At 38.7% G+C, this 25765-nt stretch overlaps 1 protein-coding gene across 5 annotated transcripts in view; it reads right to left on the bottom strand.

Annotated features, from left to right (window-relative positions):
• The window catches only part of LOC128180895 (lysine-specific demethylase 6A-like), a 37185-nt gene that overhangs the window by 2441 nt on the left and 8979 nt on the right, over positions 1 to 25765 (bottom strand). The window contains exons 1-24 of one of the 5 annotated variants that reach the window (XM_052849080.1): positions 21412 to 21437; positions 12802 to 12922; positions 11921 to 11975; positions 11316 to 11350; positions 9619 to 9712; positions 7638 to 7764; positions 6813 to 6911; positions 6244 to 6416; positions 5847 to 5931; positions 5301 to 5385; positions 4764 to 4892; positions 4580 to 4666; positions 3743 to 4460; positions 3464 to 3576; positions 3253 to 3352; positions 3092 to 3162; positions 2732 to 2863; positions 2548 to 2621; positions 2155 to 2360; positions 1916 to 2030; positions 1646 to 1790; positions 979 to 1163; positions 622 to 748; positions 241 to 411 (exon numbers count right to left, since the gene is read on the bottom strand). In XM_052849080.1, coding sequence (XP_052705040.1) covers positions 241 to 411; positions 622 to 748; positions 979 to 1163; positions 1646 to 1790; positions 1916 to 2030; positions 2155 to 2360; positions 2548 to 2621; positions 2732 to 2863; positions 3092 to 3162; positions 3253 to 3352; positions 3464 to 3576; positions 3743 to 4460; positions 4580 to 4666; positions 4764 to 4892; positions 5301 to 5385; positions 5847 to 5931; positions 6244 to 6416; positions 6813 to 6911; positions 7638 to 7764; positions 9619 to 9712; positions 11316 to 11350; positions 11921 to 11975; positions 12802 to 12922; positions 21412 to 21422 — 3258 coding nt within the window. In that variant the 5' untranslated portion in view covers positions 21423 to 21437. Of the gene's footprint in view, positions 1 to 240; positions 412 to 621; positions 749 to 978; positions 1164 to 1645; positions 1791 to 1915; positions 2031 to 2154; positions 2361 to 2547; positions 2622 to 2731; positions 2864 to 3091; positions 3163 to 3252; positions 3353 to 3463; positions 3577 to 3742; positions 4461 to 4579; positions 4667 to 4763; positions 4893 to 5300; positions 5386 to 5846; positions 5932 to 6243; positions 6417 to 6812; positions 6912 to 7637; positions 7765 to 8659; positions 9562 to 9618; positions 9713 to 9880; positions 10359 to 11315; positions 11351 to 11920; positions 11976 to 12801; positions 12923 to 13909; positions 14258 to 21411; positions 21438 to 25765 lie in introns of those variants that run through there. The other 4 variants (XM_052849079.1, XM_052849078.1, XM_052849081.1 and 1 more) reach the window with 4 other exon arrangements.

Raw genomic sequence — 25765 nt, 5'->3', positions numbered from 1 at the left:
AAATAATTTTTGTGACCGAGTCTATATTGGTAATAATAAAAAATATTAAAGGACTCTCTTGAACGTCAAGAAATTTTTAAATATCACTAAATATCAAGAAATTTTTAAATATCACTAAATATGAAGAAATTTTTAAATATCACTAAATATTTATCATAAAAATATCGATGAATCAATATCAATAAATATCAATGGTTGATTTTCAGTCCCCTGCCCTTTAGACGATCAGTGTGGACTTACGTGGTGGGCCAGCTGGAAGCGGTCAAAGATTTCACACAGCTGGGCAGTCTGGTACTGCTTCAGAACGACAAACCCCTCCAGGCGGGGGTGAATCTTACGCGCACAGTCCTGACAGTGGACGATGAACTTCTTGTCTTGTTCCAGGACAAATAGAATGTCAAACACCTCAACCTGCGGAACAAGAAAATATCAATTTTTCAGTGACCATATGACAACCATCATTTCTATGTGTGACTATGTAATCAAACAGTACATGTATAAGGACAAATTAATGTGCCAGACTTTGTTGCAAAATTTAAATTCAATTTGAGCAATTATCTTTGGTAGAAAATATTTATTGGCACAAAATTATGTACATAATGAATTCGCACTGTTTCTTACCTCACAATCATTGCAGTAATGAGCAGCCTCATTTTCACCTCGACCATGCCATTTGACCTCTAAACCCAATTCTTCCACAAAATCCAGCGTGAAACGAATTTGTCTCAAAGACCTCATTAAACAAGACCTGAAATGATTGAGATACAATAAGAATATAGAGGCCATCTCTTTGAGAATTTAAATTGAATTTCAGGATTTAAAATGAAAATCAAATAGATGTACATTCTAAAATAAGAAAAAATAGAGTATGATTAATGGATCAGAATGATGTAAAAATGAAGTTAAATAATTTCACCCAACTTCATATCAGACATAAATGATGCTGGTGAATAGGTCTCTCTGCATTCATGTACTTACTTCACTTGTTCAAAGAATTTCGGCTCAGACACATTCAAATTTCTGGCAATGTTCCAACCCAGGTGCACCATGGGAACTATAGATTTGTAGCTCTGTAGTTTGTTCCATTCATAGCGCTCCAGGGCTAGCTGGAACTGACGTGCATTGACAGGCCCCACATTCCAGGCAATGTTGTTACACCAGCCCTATCAAACACAAAATGGTCAACATCTCTAAAAGTCATTCACTTTCAGTTTATACTTTATTTTTTTTTTCATTAGGTTTTGGATTAGCTCTTTCACAATAACTGCTATCCTGCTTAATTTATAAACTTTGGAAAAGTTTTAGTTACTGTAAAAGTGGTTACTTACATATGAGGAAAATTTATATGGTAAGCTTGAAACCGCGAAAAATACCCCTGTGCGTATGGTAATAAATTTAAAACTTTAGTGTGGCAAATCATGCATCCCCGATTTAGTTCCCATTCGTATTGTTTGACCATAGAAAACACATACTTAACCATCAGCATAAATAAGCACTTTTACAGTAGTAAATAATCAAATGACATTTTAAAAATAATCACTGATATGTCATATTTAGAGAAAACTACCAGTTATCATTCTGCCCTGCAAATGAGCAGTACCAGTTATTGTGAAACAGTCCAATTGGAAATATTTCATTCACTCACAATGGCTTGGACCCAGTGCACAGTCCCTGCCCCCACCCACACCAAGTCACCCGGCTTCTGGATGAAGCGGTACACGGGGACGTCTTCCTCGTACAGGTCCTCGAGCATGGGCCACCAGGAGCCTGTCAGGTAGTTCACATTGTTCCTACAACACAGGTAGCACACAGGTAAATCATCAGTCTACAGCCCTCAAACATATACATGTATAATGCAACAATGATTCATCAGTAACAAAGACAGGGGAGATTCTCTGAGAGCCTTGACCCTTACTTTTCACAGAGGTTATGGATGACTCCCCAGTAAGACTCGGGGACAGCAAACCACTCACAGTCTCCTGGCCCAATGTTTATGTTCACAGAACAAAAGTTATTGTTTTCTTGGTGACCTACAAGTATAAACAGATCACATTCATTTCATATTTTAAATTTTATCATTTCTAATAAGAATTTTTTCACCAAATTGAAATGTATCTGATTTTTCAAAATGCTTTTAAAAGATTGAACTCTGACCTGGTGTCCTTGACCCTGGGACCTTCATGTACAGCTGGACTGTGTTCATCCCAAGGATAGTGTTGCCAACATGACTGAGGAGATTGCTAGCGGAGACAACTTTGGTGAATGCTGGTAACTTTGTCAGTTCCTGCAGCTGGGGCTTCCACTTCTTCTCATCAGATAAATCTACATTTGTGCCAAATTTGATTGTTTTCTTCTTTCTTCTGCAAAATAACAAATAGCAACATAAAGCAGCAGTTCATTACAAGAGCAACACCTTACATTTCCTACAGCTTTGCCTAATGGCATCCAAAGATCCTTATCTTAGGAACAGACAGTTTAAACATTTGTTCTGTCCAATGATATTAATGACCAGGCATCACACTACTACTGGTGTATTGAGAGACTCACCCCTTGGCTCCTGAGGATGAGTTGGAGTCACTGTCTGAGTCTTTGTGTAGGCCTTTAGCTTTCTCATTCTCCTCCTGTCAAATAATGAACCAATGAATGCTTTATGTGAAGTAACAATGTATCAGTAAAGAGTTCATAGATAGGTGTGACCCCTGTAAGAGTTACGAGGGGTAGGACTACTCACCCTGAGGGACTCCTGGAAGGAGGAAGCCTGATACTGGGCATATCTAGCGATGGTCGTTCGTCCCCGGCTGCTGTCACAGCGCCACAGTCGGTTCCCGTACAAATCACGGTTTTCGTCCGGAGCTTGTTGTCTCTGTAAACAACATCTCACTTTATTCATCTTGTCAACCCTAGTCCATAATTAACTTTTTACTTCTGATTTCAAAACTATGCCAAAGTAATTCTAACATTTTTTCTAAGTAGAGAAAAAGCATTTCTTAATTCAAAGTTTCCAATCACTTTTCATACAAAATGATTCCACAGGTATGGAATGCATGAGAAATTTTCTTTTTCTGGTGGTCTTAAACATTTTCTAATTTACCTGAGTGCGAACTTCTACAGCATGGTCAGCATTGGCCTCTACTAAACTCTTTGTGGAAAACAACCCGAGATCTGTGAATATAATACAAATCACACTAAGACTTACTTCCCTTTCACCTGCAATGAAGAGGACATAACATGACATTTGTTAAACAACTGTACCTAATTTGAGGGCTCCAGCAAGTCCCCTAATCACCACCACCGGCTGAGAGTAACAGTACTGCTGAAGTTCTATGGAAAAAGCATCTTTTTTGGTTTCGAGCTGAAAAAAAAAAATTGTCAAAAATTAACAGACAGAAACATAGATAGAAACATTATGAGACAAAAGTATTGCACAGCAATGATAAAACTGCTGACTTCATCTGTGACTTACATAAACACTTGGTGTAGGGGGGTTCAGACTGTCCTTGGGAAGGGGGTAAGGAGGGGAGGGGGGCCTGGGAGGGCACCTGTCTCCCAGCATACTGGTTGTTATTCCTCCTTTCCCTGAAAATGCAAAAGAAATTTTCTATGAAAATACAAATTTTTTCATTCTAACATTTCAAATTTCTAAAATGTCTCAAACACTTATACTCTGAGATATATGATAGAAAATAAGGTGTGTAAATAATAAAAGGTAGAGGATTTTTACATGGTATTTTCATTTACTCACCATATCCCTTACAAGCGGCCAGGACCTCCCTGCCCTTCATGTTGATTGAGATGTTGAAGGGTGCGGGGGGAGGGGAGTGACTTCGGGGGACATTACGGGATATCACAAGCTTCGTATCGCTGTCACATTTCACTCTGTACTCCACCTGAGTGGGGTCAATTCGCGGCTCCCTGGGGGAGCCTGAGGAATGTTTACCGGGACTAGGGTTTTTCACAGAGTCGTGAGAGATGGGTGTGTTTTCTTGTTGACTAGATTCAGATGATTGTTGAGAATTTAATGCAGATGGCTCTTTCTTTACACTAGTGCTCTGGCTCTGTGTAAACTGTGCCAGCAGGTCTTCTGCAATCGAGGTAGCTAGATCATGTCTAGACGAGTTCAACAATGCAGACAAGTCAGTCTCGTTTAAATGATCAGTGACAAACTTCTGGAGATCCTTGGGTAGACCAGCCTCCGAGGAGCTCTCGGACGGGACTGAAGAAGCCAGAGGGGTTCCTGTGTCTCCCTGAGATTGAGTGGCATTATCTGGAATGTTGGCATGAGGTAAAAGTCCTGATGATGTGATGGGTGTGGGCAGGGGCATGCCATTGAGCATGTCTGCTGACCTCTGACCTTGTTCTGCGGCCCGCTGTTGGTGGACCTTTATCTGGTACTGCTGGTACCTCATCATCTGGTGGTGCAGACCCTGCAGCTGCTGTCTCTGGGTGGGACTCAGGCTAGCCTGGGTAAAACAACCAGGAACGCACATTAAGCATAACTCAAAACACAGAAACTAATCACAACAACAAGAAGCTAAAGAGTAAAAACAATACAGGAATTTCCTACAGTTAACTCCCTTACTTCATTTTGCTGTAGTTGATGGAGAAGCTGCAGCTGTTGTGGAGACAGAGGGGGAGGGGCAGGTAACTCCAGGGGCTCAGAGGAGGGCTGTAAAACATCAATGTATAAAATGATAAGGTCCATTCTAATTTTTTTCAGATATATTTTATTATCAATTTATTAACAATCAAAGATAGAAATTTACCCTTTTGAGAGCCTTCTTCTTGTTCAGGGGGTCATCTGGAAGCATGACTCCAGCACTGCCCGGTGCCAAAGTAGTTTGCTGAACTCCCATTGGCTGAGAATGGAGCATGGCATTCTTTCCCATTGGGTGCTGGAAGATAGATAAACATTCAGATTATATGATTAGCAAGTTCTTGATTGTGCATGTTATCATGGCCATAAACAGATTTCTAAGTAAACCAAATCCTCCCCCACAACCATTACACTTATATAAGCTCACTGATCTCAATCTCACTTTTACTAAAGGAATATATAGTGGAATAATGAGGTTAGATCAAAAGTGAATTTGTCTAAATTTTATGGCCCCAGACCTCACTGTCACTGAAACTTTCAAATCACTCAATTTGGTTCTAACCCAAATCTTTAAAAGAAAAGTGCATAAATTTAGAGTGAACTCTCAGACATGAGGCTGAGTATTGACTTGAGGAGAGTTGGTGACACCGGGGCCAGTATGGAGGGTGGGGGTATCTGACCGTGCTATGAATGTGACATTGCATACCTGTGAGATAGTTCCCTGTCGTGAGGTCAGCTCAGCAGGAATCGGGAGGGCCCAAGCTTCCTCGATGCTCGGTAACTTCTTCTGCCTATAAACAAAACAAAAATTCAATACTCCTTGTTGATTCCATCTATACACCAACAGTTTCAAAATTATCTGTAGTATAGGGAAGCATTTAAATTATTGATCACAAGTTTCACATTTTTTCATATTTAATTCTATCTGATACACTGTAAAATGTCAATTATCCTGTTGTGCATTCTAATTACGTGCAATAATCTCAAGCCTATCCATTTGCTTTACTAATTTTCTTTACTCTCTTTAATTCAATTAATCTGCTGAGCCCGATAATCTCTATACAAAACAAACGCTGCAGTCTTTACATCCTGTTTCTTCTATCACATCCTGTTCTACCCACACACTGCTCTAAGAACTGAGACTTTAACATCCTGTTGTACCTATCCAACTTTTGTTAAACATTGGACTTTTACATCCTGTTTGAACAGCACTTCCTGCTTAGTGATTATTTAGGTCAAATGTTGCACTCACTTGCTCTGAAGGTGCTGGACAGCAACACTGTCTGAATGTTGCTGGAGGTACTTGATTTTTGTGGTCAGACTTGAACTGATTCCTCCTGTATTAAAAAACATTCATCGATTACTCTCTTTTTTTCTTTTACTCATAGTTTTCTAAAAGTATATAATTTTTATTTTATGAAAACGGTAAAGTCTATAATACTGGTAATTTTCTAAATAACCTTTCATCATTTCTCTCAATAGCTGTCAGAAAAAAGGGATCAGTATTAAATGAACAAAAATCAATAGTGATCAGTAAATTCATTGCAAGCTCAGCACTTTGGGATAGCAACTTCAAAGGCTGATGGAGGTGATGAAGGACTGCTGTAGGATTGAGAGATCTGACAGAGAATGGCTTCCCTTCCTCTTACCTTTGTTACGTGTCGCATTGATGTAGCAGGTCAGGGCGTCTTTTGGCTGTTCGCAGTTCTCGTAGAGAATTCCTAAGTCAGTCCAGGCAGCGGTGTGAGTCTTGTCCAACTGTACGGCGCAGATATAGGCCTGAAGCGCATCCATAGGCTGGTTCTGTTGCTGGTACAGTACTCTACAATGGAACACAACATTATATAACAGTACAACACAAGAAAACATTATATTATTGTACTCTACGACAGAATAAAACATTTCATAACAGTTATACAGTACATTAACAGACCAGTTAATACAACACCTTTATATTGGAAAGAAAATATAATAATATACAGCTAAATCTAACTCAGAAAATATTATTCAGAATTAATGGTCAAAATACCTACCAGTAGCTGCAATGCATTTTATGAATTGTTGGGTTTTTTTTAACCTTAATTAACTTCATTTAAATAGGATGTTTACACTCCAGCAATGTCAGCTTGATTGCTATTTCTTTTTTTAATACCATTGACCTACAAGCAGTAATAATCATTATCAGTGTGGCTACAGCTTTACGTGGACGTGGACGTACCCTATAGAGCACCAGGTGTCAGCACTGGCTTCGGATTTGTCAATGGAATTCCGGTAAGACACGAAGGCATCATGAACTTTTCCCAGAGTAGAGAAACACCTGTCAATCAAAACAAGACTGGCTATAATATTCACAACATCAGCAAAAATGTTCGCATTCTGAAGTGTTACCGTTTGGGTTTTTTTCAGGTTTATCCTCAGGTTATATTGGATTATTGGTTTAATAGTTAAAACCTGGTCATTATAACTGTCTATAGACTGTAAAACCGACTGTATTAGAGAGACTGCATTATTATTCACACCTCAGATGGCTCGAGAGAAAACAACATGTTGATTAACACCTTCGTCTAGACAAAAAGTCATCAAGAAGCAAACCATTTTTTACATAAGGGATTTAGGCTGCAGTGATTGGGTAATGGTAGCCACAACACAGAGCGGTGTTTAGTGATAATGGTGACCATCAGACAAAATCAACTACAACACCCCCCTCCCCAGTGGTTCTAATTATAGTAACCACTAGTCCGAACAACACCCCCCTCCCCGGTGGTTCTAATTATAGTAACCACTAGCCCAAACAACACCCCCCTCCCCAGACTCCTAGGTGTTATGATAATGTCAACAACAATAAAAATGTAGTACCTACCTCCCCGTCGAGTAGTTTTTGAAATAAATGTAAATTAGAAAAACAAATCTACTACAGTACCCCCCCCCCCCCTCCAGTCAGTAGTTTTACTAATGGTAAATTAAATAAACAAATCAACTACAGTACCCCCCCCCCCCCTCCACCAGTGACTGTGAGGATGATAACAGAGACTGTAAGACCCACCTTCCGAGGAGATACCAGGTCTGTCCGTTGGAGTTGTCAGAGGCCAAGGACTCCTTCAGATAGTGGACGGCCAGCCCCTCCCTCCGATTCTTGTCCCCGAGCTGTTCTGTGATGTGGTACAACCAACCTACAGGAGTCACCAAAAGTTATCACACAGTTAGCACTGATCTAGTAACTGTATCAGTAATGTGTGCTCTGCTTATGGTTTGACTCATTTACATACAAGATAAGCTTGATTTGAAGTCAATGACATGATCACATATGGATAATAAGTTCACAGGGTTCATAGGTAAGTAAAACACTGGATGAATATATAAACAAGACATAACTAGGTCACTATATTGTATTTAGGTCAGCAGGTAGCCTGTACCAGTAAACTATAAATCTGACATACATTACTCACAACAATTCAAACAGGATAAAATGCCCCCCACTTGTTGATCAGTCAGTGTCTTAGTTAAGTTTAATTCTATTCTGCCTTTGTTTTTTCCATTCGATTCATCAGCAGTAAAAAGTAAAATGACTTCCTTTAAATTTCGATTCAACTCAATTCAGTTCATTAACATCACCATGTTGGCATACAGTCAAAATGAAATCAAATGACATTTGAATATTATATTATTATTGACACAGAATATTATAACATAAAGGCTATAGCATGTAAGACATTTTTATACAATTTTTTAAAGTCCCTTGAACTGTTTTCTCTGCATAAAGCATTTATCTAAGTAGACACTTGGATGTTTTGTAGTATTACACTGTATAAACACATGGGTTACCAATTTCTTTAATTAATGGGATCACTACCACAATATAATTTATCATCAAAAATATCACAATATTGAAATCGAAGATTAAAAAGATAGAAGACAAAACAATAATTGATTACCACCGGTATTATTCCCATGAAACATGAATGCCATGGTGGTTTCCCAACTTAACAGATCTGAATTCAATAATCCTACAATATTCCTGCTTTATCTAAGTATGTTCTCCACTAAACAGAAAGAAAGGGACCCTACCATTATCCTGCTCTATGTCTGTCATCTCTCACCGGTGTTTCGTCTTGACAGAGCGGAATGTTAATAGTGGGAAAATTTACACATCCATTTATTTATATCACGACTACTACGTCACTACACAAAAAGGAGCCATATCCTTTTAAGGTGCATGACACAAATGGAGTTTCACAAAATCAATACGTAGCCCGACTTTGACGTGAGATTTCTTTGACAGGAATATGTGACTGAAGGCACTCAGGGGTTCTCAAGTTCTGGCAGAATTCACTCTCAATTTTTATAAAGCTGACTGGATCATTGAGGCATGGTCGACTAGATCTGATGCTGGGTTAAACTGAGGACAGGCCGGTGACCTTCCGTGTCAGTGGTACAATCTCTTATCTGTAGACCAGCAGTGAATCTAGGTCATCAATACTGCACAGACCCACCTAATCAATAACCTTCAGGCACTTCTTCACTTCCTCTTCCAGAGAGCTTCCAGTCAATCTGTCCCACAGAATAGGGGGAAACGAGAGGGGGTAGATTGGGGGAGGGGGATAACGTGCTGTTAATCGGGTCAGCTTGTAAATTCACCAGCTTCTTACCTTAATTTATCATACCAAACAGATATTATACACTGCTATACACCAACTTATTCAGAAATCAACAGGAAAAATCCAACGACTATAAATAATCTCAGGTAGGTCATCGTCTAACTCTGAATCAATAGGCAATTTGCCCTCTACAAATCCTCAATTCAACTTATGAACAATCTTTGAACAAGAAGGACTGAGAAGAGAAAACAAAAGTATTGGGGGGATCACTGTTACAGTAAAGGGTGGGAGGAGTTCCAAGTTCAGGACCAAGTAATTTAACAAAACATTTAAGCTCTTCATTTTCAATGAGATAAAATTATTTCGAGGCTGATAATCCCCAGCAAGTACATACATTACATATGATAGGAGTGAAGTAAGAGGACTTACCCAGCTGTTTAAGAGCTGTGGCCTTGACCTGAGGTTCTGTCCCTTCAAGCTTCTCAAACTGCTCATACGCTTCCTTGGCTTGTTTATATTTACCCTGTCAAAGAGAAAGTAGGATTACATGAATCACATGGCCCTACTGAAGGTCAGTGATAAACACCATCAGTTACATCAATCTGGACTGATAAAGACAGGGGACAGGTAAAGTCAGGAGATAGGTGATAATAGAAGGCCCCTGCCCCGATGAGACCAATGTTACCCCTACCATTTCTACGCCGTAGTGGTGGCAGATTCCGGGCTTCCACTCCTTTAATATCTGACTGAGTAATTATGAATGAGAATGGAGCCGGCTCCAATCATAGACACATACTACGTAATACGTGAAGTCACTCAGGTATTCTGTTTACAAAGAGTTTAAATCCCTATCTTATATACGTGAAGTTAACTCTCTCGTCAACACGTGGGCGTATAATGATGTCACACAGAAACCATGTCTGGTTCTCCCTTTCAATATTTTTTCAAAACAGACAATACACTGGCAGAAATAATTATTTCATCTTTGACAAATGTTTTGCCAACCTCTTGTAAATCAGGGAGAATATTACCATAATGCGGAAAATTTTACTGCATGATAAGAAGTTTCTAAAATACACTCATTTTCTATAAAAGACATAAAACGTAGGAATTTACAATTGGCCTTGCATTTTCACAAATTGCCATGTCTCACTTGGTTTCAAAAAATACATATACATGTACTTGATTATCTTATCAAATCTAATTTTAGCAACAGTAATTGACAGTAAACATCATTTACAAGGGACTCGTTTTGGGCAGTTGGTTCAGGACCCCAGACTACTGTGTGGAAATTTTCACTGATAAAGGTGCCAAAATTATTGTTCACTACCGATATTTAAGGGTGACAAAAACAAACATTAGTGGAAGTGTTTAATAATAAATGTACCGGTAACATACCGGTACACAAAGATTAGTGGATCACTAATAAAGGTGACATACACAAAGATTAGAGGACATCTTCACTAACAAAGATGACATACACAAGGATGAGCATACTACAGTTGTAGTAGTGGAGATAACACTACATCGAATGTGACCTTGTCAGAACAACAGCTGGTACACCAACCCCAACACAAAGCTTCATTGTAATTCATCACACTGTATATCTACAATTCTGATCAGAGTATACACAATAGAGAACAGTCATCGGAATTCAGAAACGTCCTTCATACGAAAAAAAATTGATTAAAATATGAGACAGGTGCAATCAATTAACAGCAGGACAGTTCGCTGTGTTATTTTCATTTCTGTCATTGGAGTGTGTATCAGACAATGCCAGATTACGTAACATTTATTATTGTACAGATATAAGGAGCCCATTGGTTCAGGAGATAACAAATACTTCAGAGCTGTCCCTGAATTACCGAGTAATGATGTAAACAGATTACCCACAATTCCGGGTCAATAATGCTGTCCTCAAAAGTGTCTAATGTTTTCTTCATTATATAGTTAAAATACGACCAGACATGAACGGAAAAGCTCATAAACAGTAAACCCAAGCAATGAAGGCAAACCTCCAATACAATATGGGATGGATTCAAACTGGTAACCCCCTACTTATAAGCATTACCACTGGACCTGTGAAGTTTTATAAAATAAGGATTTAGTCAGTAGAGAAAACTCACCTGTATTTCTAAAAGGTGTGCTATGTGGAGGCGAACTGAAAAAAGAACAAAAATATCCTTGTAAACTACAGTTTCTTTTAAACAAACAATTACGTCAAAAGAACGTACACAGTACTGATTATCCTAAGATATCATGTATGTAAACGGTGTTGATTTCCCTAAAATGATTACGTGGAACTATTTCTGGTAGAATTATTTTTCAAAATAATGAATCATTTCATGCTGAAAAGGTCCGTGTTGGTATTTATATACAGAATTGTCAAGTTTTTTAATTGAAATCAGTAAATCAAAGGAGATAAAGTGTTTCTTCCTTGTAATTCAATGTAAGATAAGATTAAAACAAGGAAAAGGGAAAATTGTAGATTTACTGAAGTAAAAGCATTTCCATAAAATACTTAAATGTCTCATCCTTATTCATGAATACGTGTACAGGGCTTAATAGATATAGCGGCATTCAGTTAATGTTAAGGAAGCTTGTCTGAATAATGTGGAAATGTACTGTTGACATTTGCAATCTAACATTGTGTAAAACGGATTCTAGAGGAAGTAAAGAGACAGAGAGCTGGTCGTTATATGGTCATCAGGGAAGATAACTGGAGACTTACTTTGGGCTTTGGACAGGGAGCACTTGTTAGAGTCGTTCAAGGCCTGTCGGAAGTGCTGCAAAGAAAACAGAAACACGGTCACACAACAACCTTCATATGAAGCCAATCAGAAACAGTTACAACCATGTTTCATCCCCACACTAAGAACGAACAGACTCTGTGGCCATGTACAGAGAGATGTAGAGATGTCCTCCATGTTTCTGACTCAAGGTTCAAAGAAACCTGATCATTAAACCTGCACCTGTTGAAGTCTGGTCAATACAAATTCCTGATTGGATTTGACCTACAGCAATATCTGCTGTCAGGAAATCTTAAAATATTTGAAATCTTTGTAATATTAAAATATGGTGCATCAAATTATCATTGCATCATGGATTAAATTGACCCAGGTTATAGATCACCATTCTATTCTGTATATGTTTGCAGGTATACTGAGAGACTCCTGATGCACATGATACAGTGTCTAAGACAAAGCTGTAGTTTCATGATACAACATATCAAGTATCACACTAGAATGGCGTATCAAGCAGTGGTAGGTACGGTACATATCATCCCTGGCTTGTGTTGGAGCAGTTTACCGACATAACTAGATGTACTCTAATACATATATGATTATGATATATATATGACATTATAACTTGATTTTAGATTATAACTGGTTAAGAATTATTCCTGCATAGCTTTTAGTTGCGTATGGTAATATTACGTAGTAAAATACTGACACCAGAACTTGATTCATATTATAACTGCATGGTTAAGAATTATTCCTATGTAGATTTTGGTTGCGTATGGTAACATTACGTTGTACAATACTGACATCAGAACTTGACATATTATACCTGGTTAAGAGTAACTAAGTTGTGTATGGTTACATTACGTACCTTGACGCTAGCCTCTTGGTTGTGAAGGGATTTGTGTATAAGCCCTAGGCGTATATGTATCTCATTCGCTCTTCTAAACCCCGGCTCTGTGTACAAAACCTGCTGGAAAGCTCGAGTAGCCCTGAAAAAAACAAACAACAGGTCTATAATTACTTAATACCTACTTGTCTATTCTCATTCATAATTATCTATCTAAAGAACCCATTGTTGTACAATGTTATTACATCACATACTGGGATTATTTTATTGAATTAATAAACTTGAACAGCCACAGTTTGTTCAAAATAGACTCTCATGGTGTAAGAAGAGCTTTGTATACAGTTAATAAGGAGAGTATAGGTCTAACAGGGGCAGTGACTATTAGTCAGTATGACAGTGCATTAAGTGATGGCTGTACCATACATCAAGTATTAATTTCTGTAATAAAGATCTGTCATTCCCGGATTTATGACAATCTATTTATACAGGAGTTACCGAGGACACTTGTGACGATTTGATGTCATCTAAATTTTAATCCAATCACTGCCTTTAACTACAGTAATCCACTACTAACAATTATAATTAGTCAAGGTCAACAAGGAACTGAGATCTTCTGAATGAGCTGTAGTCACAAATTGGACCACCTACTGACAATTATCAGTTGTGTAAGGACAGACCCACACAAACTGTGTAAGCTACTCAATTCAACACATAGTGTATTTTTCAATTGTTTTATATATCTTTCCTTTTTTAAGGAGGTAGAGGGTGTCAGTAGAATCAATGAAACTTCCATGCATTAAAGAAGAATTTTCTATTTCAGGGGCACTGTAAAACTTTCTATTTTAGTGGGACTGTGGAAATTTCTATTTCTGGGTGACACCTCGGCCCTTATTCACTTTGTATCTGAAGGTTGTTCTATTATTACTGTTACCTTTTTAAAAGGTTAACATTACAGCATGGCATTGTACGAGGCAATTCATCTTGTGTTCAAAGCGATGGAGCTCTAAACTAAACTTCTTTGATTAATTTCTTATACCCCCCCAGTCTACACTACCTTAATGAACTAGACCAAAATCAATAGTCCAACAATAGGAATGCATGCACATGTACGCAAACTAGTGCATCTTACGTCACAGTAGAAAAAAGGAGCCCCGTCTGTTCCATGGTCTGCTAGCGAGACCATCCCCGACAAAGAATTACGCTTCCTCAATTCAGTAAGTCAAACACAATATGACGCAACAGCCCAGATTTCCCAAGGTCTTAATTGTACTACCCCTTGCAGTACAATAATGAATGAAAGATGCATAGAAAACAGCAGAATACGACAGAAGCAACGGTTTGCTGGTTTTCTCCAACAGAGAGTAGAGTCAATACTTCAATGACATACCTGTCTATCTAAAAACAACATACACTGCTTAACCCACAGCTCTAAACAGAAAGTTGCTTTGATTTTTTTCTTAATGAATTGATCCAAAACCCATTCTGCAATTAACATTAAGGAAAAGATAGTTTACTTGCTTATAGAGTCAAACTCTGAAAGTAATTTACCTGTCTGATTCCGGGTAATTAGCAGTGAGGTACAGGTGAGACGTACCTGGCTGACAGAACACAGGTAAGTTATGTGACCTGTTTAGACATGTACACAGATTTGTGCTGACTTTGAACAATGAGACACATTCCTGTTGATCTGACTAACTAATGCAGGGGTCTACACTTCTGGCTGACCTGCAACTCCTGTTACACAAGGACACAATGACATGTATACATGTTACCTACACCCCGCCCCTCAACACACACAGGTAGTCTACAACTCTCACACACAGGTAGTCTATAACTCCTTGTAATTGTATACAAATTCTACATGGTACATGCATTAAAGTTAACCAAGTGTGAAAGCTGCTGATTTTTGTACAGGTGTAGATTTTATGTGAAATCTGAATGAATCAATGGGTTAAAGTCAGATGAATGGAGAAACATCAGTGGGTCACACCCCCTGCCAGAGAATCGGAATGTCTCACTAAATGCTTCAGAAAACTCTCTTTATGACAAACTCACATAAGTTATCTTCCTAAAAATAAATAGAAATGTTCCGAATTCAAATGGATCTTTTAATGGCTGACTATTTGTTCTGCCTGTCGTAAATGTGCAAAGATCAAAACCCTTTCATCTCTGCTAATTGAAAAGCTATCAAAATTCCACTCCATAAAACATCTGCAGCTAAATGAGGGTGACTCATTTCTCATAGAGTAAACTTTATTTTGATCAGCTTGAGTTTTGGGGGAATCTTGAGTAATGTCTTTGAATCCCCCGGATACTCCGACCAGCGGTGTTTCTGTGTGCTGATCCACTGACCTTAGGATCGAGGTCACAAGGACTGGGCCTCGGAATGCTTACAATACAAAGCAAACATTCCTATCTCGTGACACCAGACTTGACCACATTAATAAACCCCTCTGGACATAGCAACCGCTGGTCAGCAGATATCACAGGTAACTGTGGAACATTGGTCAAGATACCTTTGGTCAAGATACCTGCATAAAGTAGGACATGTATTTTCAGAGAAAAAAATAAAACAACTCAATAGACAATGTTGGGATGCTGTAGAGTCATGTTCCCATATATCAGTCATTTTGTTTTTAGCGTTTAAACAGCTTGGGTATTCGACCAGAGAGGTGTTTGCCCTACTCTGACGAATCCTTTGGCATGCCAACCAAACCTCACTCCTCTTTGATGACAGTATTCCAAGATCTTCAACCTGAGAAGTAAACCACAAAACCACATCACTAGATTCAAAGCCTCATCATAGAAGATTGACATCCACAGTATACCAATAAAGCTCTAAGTTATGGAGTTTGATATCCAGAGGTTTCAATAGATTCAAAGCCTCATCATAGAAGATTGACTTCCACAGTATACCAATAAAGCTCTAAGTTATGGAGTTTGAGATCCAGAGGTTTCACCAGTTTATTGGAGTCTGAAATTTAACTGGTCTCAAATTTGAGGAACACAGATGGTCAGGGTCCAAAGAAGTCTTTAAAATTGATTTCGAATGAATCTGACACCCTGAAAAATATTAAGACTTCATAATTCTTGTCTTCCAATTGAAAATCACCTAAAATTTAGTCTTGACCCAGATTTTTCAGCATACCGGTATTACAGATAAGATTTGATCCAGGTAAGTTGTTGTTTGAGGTGTCATTCATCTAAAGCATCTCCCACACACTGTGTCCTTACAAAACCACATCCCCACAAATATGTGTCAACCATTCCCATATTGACTGATCTTTCCAGGTCTCCAGCATGCTGGTTAGAATTTCTACCTTTGTCACTCCCTCCCTTCACACATAAATGAAAGCCTCAGAACACAGCAGCACAAAATGGCCATGTCATCGTAAGTCAGCAGCATAGGTTAATTAATTACTGACATTAGTGTCATAAACTAGGTCACATAATTGGAAAAAGCAGTGACATTTACAGCAACCTTGATAACAGAAGAATTGTATAAAATATGTTAGCTAACCTAGTCTTCTTTAAATTGTTTGGTAAGTAATAGCTTTAACATACACTAGTTCTGCTCTACTCTCCTCAATGATTGGTCAGTATACTGTTACTGACCAATACTGTATTGACATCGATATCGGCTTATCCCTTAACGGCTTATCCCTGAACGGCTTATCCCTGAACGAGTCCTCCAGCTCCAGCTGCCAGCTTGAGTGTGACAGTGTACAGTCCTCTGATTGTAGTATAGTAGCAGATTGTAGCAGCATGTATATGTGAAGCCGTCCACTGGTCAGTATGGTCAACAACCATCAGCTACACATAATCTCACTCTCAATCCATACTTACAAAAATCAATACCTGGAGAGAGAGAGAGAGAGAGAGAGAGAGAGAGAGAGAGAGAGAGAGAGAGAGAGAGAGAGAGAGAGAGAGAGAAAATGGGTTTTGAAAGGGTAACTGGTTGTTCACCAGCCCTTTAAAAAAATATATTTATTTATATATAAACTACAAAAGTAAACATAAAGTCTATATTCATCATTCTACCTGTCTGTCTGTAATAATCGACCAATCAAACAGAAAACAAAGAGAACCAGTTTCTCCATAGAACAAAGACAAACAGAGATTATAGTGAACAAACCTGAGAGGGAGCCCTCGTTCAGCACGTAGTCGTAGACCGTGCCAGGGAGCGTACACAGTGTCAGGGTGAGCGGGGAGATCTGAGACCGATTGATCGCTGGTCCTCGATTGATTCACCTGGCTGGCCTGAGATCTGTGTCAAAGAGCCCGATACACAATGATTGGCAGGCTGACACACTTAGCCTTTATATGAATTCCCATGTTACGTCACCCACTCGAAGTAGTACTACTACGTTCTCTCAGATCGCTCTTTATTTTTCGTGACAGGAAATAAAACCTTCTTTTGTGTTGGGATTTCTTTTTCAGTTTTTATGTTTTCATCACACTCGACATCTGGGTCTGATTTCTGGAAGCCTGTTTCTGTTGATAAGAAGCTATGAGCTCTCTAATAAGACTCAGACCACAGCTTTTTCATACTGCACTCAATAAACTTGCAAATTAGAATTCAATGTTAATTTTGCTCTCTCCCTTTTTATTTACTACACTTGGAGCGATCCCAGATCTTGCTCCCTGCTCAGTGGTGATTCTCTGAGGTTACACTGCCCCACACGACCCCAGGACAAATCACCGGACACAGCCAGACAACAAAACACAGGACACAACCAGCCATTCACTACAGCTGGACGGCCATAGATCTCCTGACAATGGGGCCAGCAGCATTATCCTTTGTTGTTTGAACACCCATGGTTTCCCCTTCCATAAATTTCTCTTTGATTGTCATGTACAACACAAGTATGTGCTGTTCTGATCAGATTTGTCAGAAAGGGGGGGGGGGGGGGATGATCAGACACAAGACAATGATATATTTCCATTCAAAAACCATAAAGGGAGATTGAAAGTGCACAAAGGGAGATTGAAGTATGTGATTGATGATGAAATTCCATAAAGAGAGATTCAGAACAACCTCTACCCCCCCCCCCCTCCAAAACATAAATAAATATAGCATACGTGCAGTTTTCATGTTTAGGCCTTGTAGCATTCTCTCACGTACTTCCTGCAACAAGAATTTACTCTTCCTCATCACATCCATTCATGAGCCTCCATCTGACACTCGGCTCACAATTTTTTCCCATGATCATGTTATACAAGTTTGTTCATTTCCTAGAATATGCACCGATTTAGAGGGAACTCTGTGACTAATGTGACAATGATCAAACTGAAACGAGATTCAAAGGATCCATAGTAACTTTTACCTAGTCCAAGTTGCTCAATCAGCAACTTCCAAATCTGTACGTTGATCAGCACTTAAGCATCAGTTATTTGTACAGACAGGAAATATCTGCATGACATCAAATACTATACTTACTTTACATAGAGAAGGGTGTCGAATATGTGACAAAATTCTTTCCGTGATCCTATGAGGGTGAAGGAAGTTACTGTTATAACTTATCAGGTTTTATAACAACTACAGCCCATTTTCATGCAGAGATAAAAAAAAATAATCTATAACTGGTGATTTACAGGGTCTGGTGACATTCACCATGTTCACGATATTCACATTTGAGGTTTAGACACGACCCCTACCTTGCAATCTGTAAGGCCAGGATCCTATTGACAACACACACTCCCTCAGACTCCCACCTGCTGCCCACTCACAGAGCCTCACCCCCACACAATACAAGCATCACTCCCCCTGCAACAACTGCCAGCCAAGAGCTTCTACTCCACACCACAGCAATCTATAGCTCCCCCAATCAATACACAGTTGGGCCTTACTACAGATATAATTGATGAGCAGCGACAGTTTCCTATCTGCCACAGATTAGCTGCCCTGAGCTCAGCAACAGTTTGAGGACCGCTGATACAGGACTCCTAGCTGTTCTACTGGGCCATACTGTCATCACTTAGGGTCCAATGGTACATAAAATAGTAGAATTTCTTTGATGTGTGTATATTTGTACTCATACTTGTTGTTTGCTAAATCTACCCTAAGAGTAGTATAAGAATAGCTGGAATTCTTGCTTACCTGTATGCATACTTCCTACATCTATTGGTACATATAATAATAGATTAATTCAGTTATCAAATAATTAACTCCAATAAAGTCTTAACCTGAAGTTGCTGTTTTGTTCCATAAAAAAATATCTGATGCTGGCCCCTTAGCTCTGACTAAGACACCATCTGTATGTTATTGGATGAAATAAGATAGCATAATGCCAGCACTACCAAAGTTCAATCTCCATAAAATGGTGACACACTGTCAATCTAGAGCAGCTCTCCAAATCTATGAAACAGGAGCTTCATTTCAATCTGTGTGTAAACCGGGCCTGGAAACCATGGTAACTGAGTCTTTTTCTCCTTCTTGGATTTGGAAATGAAGTGGGTGCTTATGCTGGAATGAGCCTTATTAGCATCTCTATGCTTCTCAGTCATAAAGACGTTACTACAGGGCTAAGACAACTACAGAAATGGGTTCTATACAGTCAGGGAGAAAGCAATTATCCACAAGACATGAATACACCCTCTGGTAACTGGAGAGAGCAAAGTAGTGAAGAAACCTCATCAAACCCAATTAAAAGAAAACAGGAGTTAGAGATTCTGTATGTAGAATCCTCCATAGAATATATTGGTATTATAGTCCCCCAACTGTTTATTTCAAACAACAACATACTGTATATGGTCTTTTATAATATTTTGACCTTGCAAATATGAAAGCTCCATGTTCCATTTCAATGGTCAACGGGCACACATAATCATAGTGTGTCCCACCCATCCACAATTACCCCTATCAACATATTTAATCTCCCCCTCTCTGCTCTTCTTTGCCTGGATTCCTAAACAAACAGAGCTTGGATCTAAATGAAGTAGGTGCTTCTACCAATCACAGTAAACACGGGTGTAAAAGAATCTGACACTAATTGATTCTAACAAAGTTCAATGGAGAGAAGAGGAACCCCTACAAACATCAAAAGCTGGCTCTGACTACTCCGGCTCTGGCCCCACAGACAATGCACCGGTCAATGATACAGGGCACTGATACAGGGCGGTCAGTGACATAGGGTTAAGACTTTGTGGAGTACAAAGGGAAATCTCCCAGAATCCTTGCCTGGAACATTACAGTCTAAAGAAAGGTCAAAACTAGACCGCTGACTTGAATATAGTCACCTACAGAACAGGTCAAAAGTTTATTTTGTGCACTGTGTGTTAATATGCATGCATACTGTCTGTTAGATGCCACAGAGCTAATGAAACCTGTATAACAGCATGTCTTATGTCAGAAAAGTAGACAGGTTACATACAGATAAAACTAAGTAATTTAGAAATTATCACAACAAAAAGCTCTAAAAACTCCACAGGTAGGCATTGAAAAACCAATTAACAAGCAGAAAACAAGCAACAACAAACAGCTCAGTTCATTAACACCTGGACATATCTGCACCTTGAGCTAAACAAAAGACACAACACTTACTGCTGTATGACAACCTGTGTTGTCAGTGTGAAAATGAGAGAAAATGAAAATAAGTAGACTGAGGAGTGAGCACAGTCAGTGACACTAATCGAAGGACTAAGGAGTGAGTACTAAGTCAATGACCCACTGACAGAAAAGTCAGCGACCTAATGTCCTTCTGGCTACCAGCCAATACTGGCACATCAATTCAGTCACCCATTGATCTCGATACAGCAACAACAATCACTGACTTCAATACAGCAACAACAAAACCTGATCTCAATAAAGCAACAGAAATCACTGATCTCAATACAGCAACAACAAACATTGATCTCAATACAGCAACAACAATCACTGATCTCAATACAGCAACAACAAACACTTACCTCAATAGAGCAACAACAAAACCTGATCTCAATAAAGCAACAAAAATCACTGATCTCAATACAGCAACAACAAACATTGATCTTAATACAGCAACAAACTCACACTGATCTCAATACAGCAACAACAAGCTCACAGCAAGACAGTCATATGTTATTACCATTTACAAAAGATCAGTCCCTTTACTTCTAGTTTTACCTTTTTTCAGACAAGGCATACACCTTGTTATCTTGACCTACAGAATAATGATGTGTCTGCACATTGCAGTAAGATGGAAGGGAGCCAATGCAAAAACAGATTTATGAAGAACATGATGAAACACAAGAAAACATGCAAGGCATAGTGTCTGGGTCACCTAAAAATACATCCTGATGAAGCAGTAAAAAATGTAAACATGCCAACACCTGGACAAAACAGGTACAAGGTGACCTAGTTTCAGTGAGCAAATCAGCAGTTCTGGAGATATACCCCAAAGACTGAGCTGAAGACATTTAATAAAAGATCAAACATTCATAATCAGGAATAACATTGAAGGTAGATAGGTGACTACACAGATTGGTAGACTATAGGTATAATGCTTTGAAGCTCTAAAGATCACACTGAATTAACCAAACAGAGAGAAGCCAGCCTAGAAAACCTTTAATCTGTGGAATGTTTTGTTAATTGTCATAATGGAAAGCACCTGCCCCCAAAAAACACAAAGTGCAGCCCAAGCATGTGCTTACGTGCTATTCATCAGGTACAAAGTTTCACCTGCAATGCCCTTACGACCTCGATCTCCTTAGGCTACCGGGGCAATACACCAAAAACTGCCTGAATAAAACATCAGCAGCTCACTGTTTGGGGCCAGGGCTAATGTCTACAGATTGCTATCGCTAACGATTATTATCTGCAAAATACTGCACAGCTGCTGAGCTGAGTCTAGCAACAGATGCACTGCTTCAACAGACAAAGGCAGAGACAAGTTGGTTGACAACTTGTATCAAATTCTACCAAACAAAGAGCTTTCCTTTTCTCAGTATTCATCCCCTGAATCTGACAAACCCAATCTCCTCTGTTCGTGCTCACTAGTAATCAGGAACTCGCCAAGCATAAAATCACATTAAGGCTTTAGAGATCCTTGACTCTCTTATCCCTAAATCCCAGTAAAGGTAGACATTACATAAACAGGCACAATTCTGTTTGTGACCAAGTCCCATTATCTCAGTGTCAAATGGCCAAACCATGACATCTCTGGCACCATGAGATTTGGGGCAAGGTCTCTACAACACCAGGCAGCACCTTCAGCAGGTCTGCTGACAGCCTCTTGAACTTATCTACAGAAGTCAAATCTGGTTCCTTAGTGGTGACATTTGAGAATCTCGGGAATGTGACCAAAGATAAACTTGAAGGGCTGCCCTCCCAAGTTCACCCTGTGCCTCCCTTTTAACATTATACATTTTAATGGCTGTAGGTATATGAAACGCACAGATGCCTTTGATTACTAAGGCCCAGTACTCAAATCGGCAATGATTGTGTCATGATTCCCGTGGTGAACGACCTTTGTGGATGGCAGGTTTGAACTCTAGGGGACTTCTCAAAAGTCAAAATAGTCTGACCAATTTTTAAGAGCAGCTAAGGATTATGAAAAAAAAAATCATTACAGGAACTTTTGATGATTCAGTTTAATCTATGTGACTACAGTCCAGGTTAGCAGTCCTGTAAGTTAATGTCAATCCACATGCTAGGAAGTGAGAGGCTGTTCTGTAACCTAATGTCAATCCACATGCTAGGAAGTGAGAGGCTAAGTACAAAGAAGTTGTTCACACACAGCCAACTTCCACTGCCAGCAAATTGAATCTCTCCATGGCATTGATTCCTCCTCTCCCCAACACATGCCTCTCTCCAAAATCCCTGCTGACTTCAGCATATTACGGTTTCCACCAGCCAGCACTATTTTATGTTTATTCAACAGAGATTTCCAGAGTTCGCTGTTTCCGACTCCTCGAGTCCTCTAGGTCAGCAAATACTTTGCGGGGTGGGAGTCACAGATTTATGTTTTAAACAGGAATAAAAGCTCAGTAGTAAACATGTAACATCACTTTGTGTATTTAATTGTCTGCCATCTGCCTCCAGATAGCTGGCCCTCACACCACTGAAGATATTCCCATTCTATAAATGGAAAGATTTTCATCTACATTAAGAATTTTCCCTCTATAAATAGAACATTAAGGAAGAGGAAAATGAATTGTGGAACCACTAATAAGGAAATAGTGTAAAAATACAACAGCTTTATCAGCAAAAACTGATCCGTTTCTGTGAATGTTTCTCTGAATATTTTGCATAGCTCTGTGAGATAAGGCAATCTGTCCATGCATCACACACAGAGACCCTGGGGCCACATTGTGATTCATAGTTTTTGTATGCAGAGATTAAAGAATGTTCTGTATTACAAAAATTCAATCAGAATCAATAATAAACAAGCAGACAAACAAAGCTGGACAGATCCCCCACCAAGTACATGGTCAGCACAATGCCATGATTAGAGCCCTTATCTCAAGAGACACCAATAAAATCTACACGGGTCAGCTCGTCTATAATTAGCACGACTCTCTTTGTGTGGGTGACCTCTTAGTGAGGCTTACATTTGAATGGATCTTAATACAATATCTCAAGTACAACATTTCACAGGTGTGTACAAACACAGGCTTACCTGGCTAATTACAGCAAGTGTGTAAATAGGGTCTTTGTTGTTCAACACATGAACTAACAATATATCACAATGTCCAGGCCAGTAAATCTTAAATCCTAAGCGGACAGAGAAATCACTAATTCCTCACTTTTAGATTCTTCTGTGCCAGGCAAACTGCTGCAAATTCTTCACCTTAAATAGGTTACTATCTCAGCACACACAAAAAACTGATGAATGTGTGAAAAATCTGACAACTCCAAACCACCAGGGTTAACACAACAAAGGTCAACACACCATATTTGGAAGTAGGTCAGGGTGCATAGGTCATGGAGCATGCTCAGTTAGCCAGTCTATCCAATTGTAAATACATGAATAGGCTGACAATGGGGCATACTTTAACAGCTTGGAATTAAACAATCAGATAAACCTTCAATTAAATCTTTGTGGCATGTTTGGGGTGTTTTTGAACCTGTCCTTTTTCTTATATTTTTGTCTTTCTTTGTCTCTGAATTAAATTGTCCTATTTTAATGACTTTTAGATACTATAATGATTATTTCCTTTAAGTGATTCTCCATAAAGAACCCAAACATTGTGGCCATGGTGGAGAGCCCTGGGTCCTGGAGCTGGTATTTACAGTACAGTGAACAAAGAAGGTGAACGCACTGAGACAGACGACAAGAGTCCTGACTGCTGTAGAAGGACACGCCCCCTGGCTTCAGAAAATTACAACTGTGTACAAAACACAGACTCCTGTCTGCTCAAGTCTAAAGCCAAGTCAGACACCAAACAATGCTAGAAGATCAAAGCGCATGGTCTGGCCATGAAAACAGTAAAAATCTCCAACATTCCCCTCAGATAAGTAACCTGTTTAATGGATTTCATTATGCATTCCTTTAATCTTTTCCTTTTTTCTCATAGCACTGTTAACTATATATTTATACACTCTGCAGAAAATTTTTAAAGGAAATAAAAAGAATTCAGAATTTTTTCAAGCAAGCTCTACATTGCAATAATTAAGGGATGCAACTCTTTATTTTTCTCAATGACAATATATGAAAAACAGGATACCATTTAATAGATTTATTCTCACTTCCATCAGTGTCACTCTTTCAACTCTTTGCGACCGAAATAGCATTAAAACTATTTAATAATTAATACTTTAAAAAGTATCTTTAATACCTCAGTATTGTACATATTGGTATTGTGGGCAGATTCAAAGTGAAGTTTTCAGGAATTTGAATTTTCAGCATAAACCAATCTAAGCAACTCCATTTTACTCCACATATACAAGAGTACAATGGCAAAGTCAATCACCCCTTGCAAGAGAGGAAGAATGAATTCCAAGCCCAGTTGCAAAGTTGATCTATTTTACTCCACTATACAAGAGTAAGTGGCAAAGTCAATCACCCCTCACAAGAGAGGAAGAATGAATTCCAAGCCCAGTTACATGTACCTCAGTATCCACATTCATGTCATTATACTTTTGATGCACACACTCACTCTCCTTAGTAACACAGAAGGAGATTAAAAATATTGCAGATTATGAAAACAATTTCTTAGACTTGCTAGCTTTCCTCGACATTGTCCTAAAACTGAATACAGCCAAACTTTGTTATCTCAAACTTGATGGGTCTGTTCAAAATCTTTGAGATTTCTGAGTATTCGAGATATCGAGGGTAAAATAGTTAAAAAATAAGTGAGTGGGACTTACAAATCACTTCCACATGTCCATTGCATTTGAGATATCAGTGTTTGAGATATCGAAGTTCAACTGTATGCACGTATAAGTAAATACCATAGGTTTGTTGTTGATAACAAATACTTTTAATTGTAATGCACACTTCAGAAGTATTACTCATCCTGTCATGCTATATACCCAAAAAGACTTTTTTACTTTTAAAGTATGCAAAGGTTAAACTTTTGTCACTTTAGTGCAACAGAGACACAAAAATATGTGTAACATAATACATGCATGCATACACTGGTAGTATATACATGTAATGGTAGTTTGCCTTTATATCCTGATATGCACACACAAATATAATATTACCTTCTTTTTTTTTTAAATCTTGATATGCACACACTTAAACCACTTAATTTTTTTTGTAAATTCATGCAAATTACAAAATCACAATGTTTAGTATGAGAGAGTGTAAATCTCTTCGTTTATTATTTTTCTATGAGGATACATTCAGTACCTGGTATTTGACAAGTTGCATTTCAAAAATTACTTCCCATAACCTCTTCATATGGTACAAGTTTTAATGAGATGAAAACCCTTTAACACCACATACGATATACAACATACACATGTACTACTTAGCTTGATTTGTTTAACTCTGTACTCTTCCTAATTTGACTTTGTATTTGTACATTTGTAAATATTTTTGTTTTATCATTGATATGG

The sequence above is a fragment of the Crassostrea angulata genome, chromosome 4, assembly GCF_025612915.1.
Source record: "Crassostrea angulata isolate pt1a10 chromosome 4, ASM2561291v2, whole genome shotgun sequence".
In the NCBI taxonomy this organism is placed as follows: domain Eukaryota; kingdom Metazoa; phylum Mollusca; class Bivalvia; order Ostreida; family Ostreidae; genus Magallana; species Magallana angulata.
Note: the sequence above shows the minus strand (reverse complement) of the source record. Positions and strands in the feature narration are given on the sequence as shown.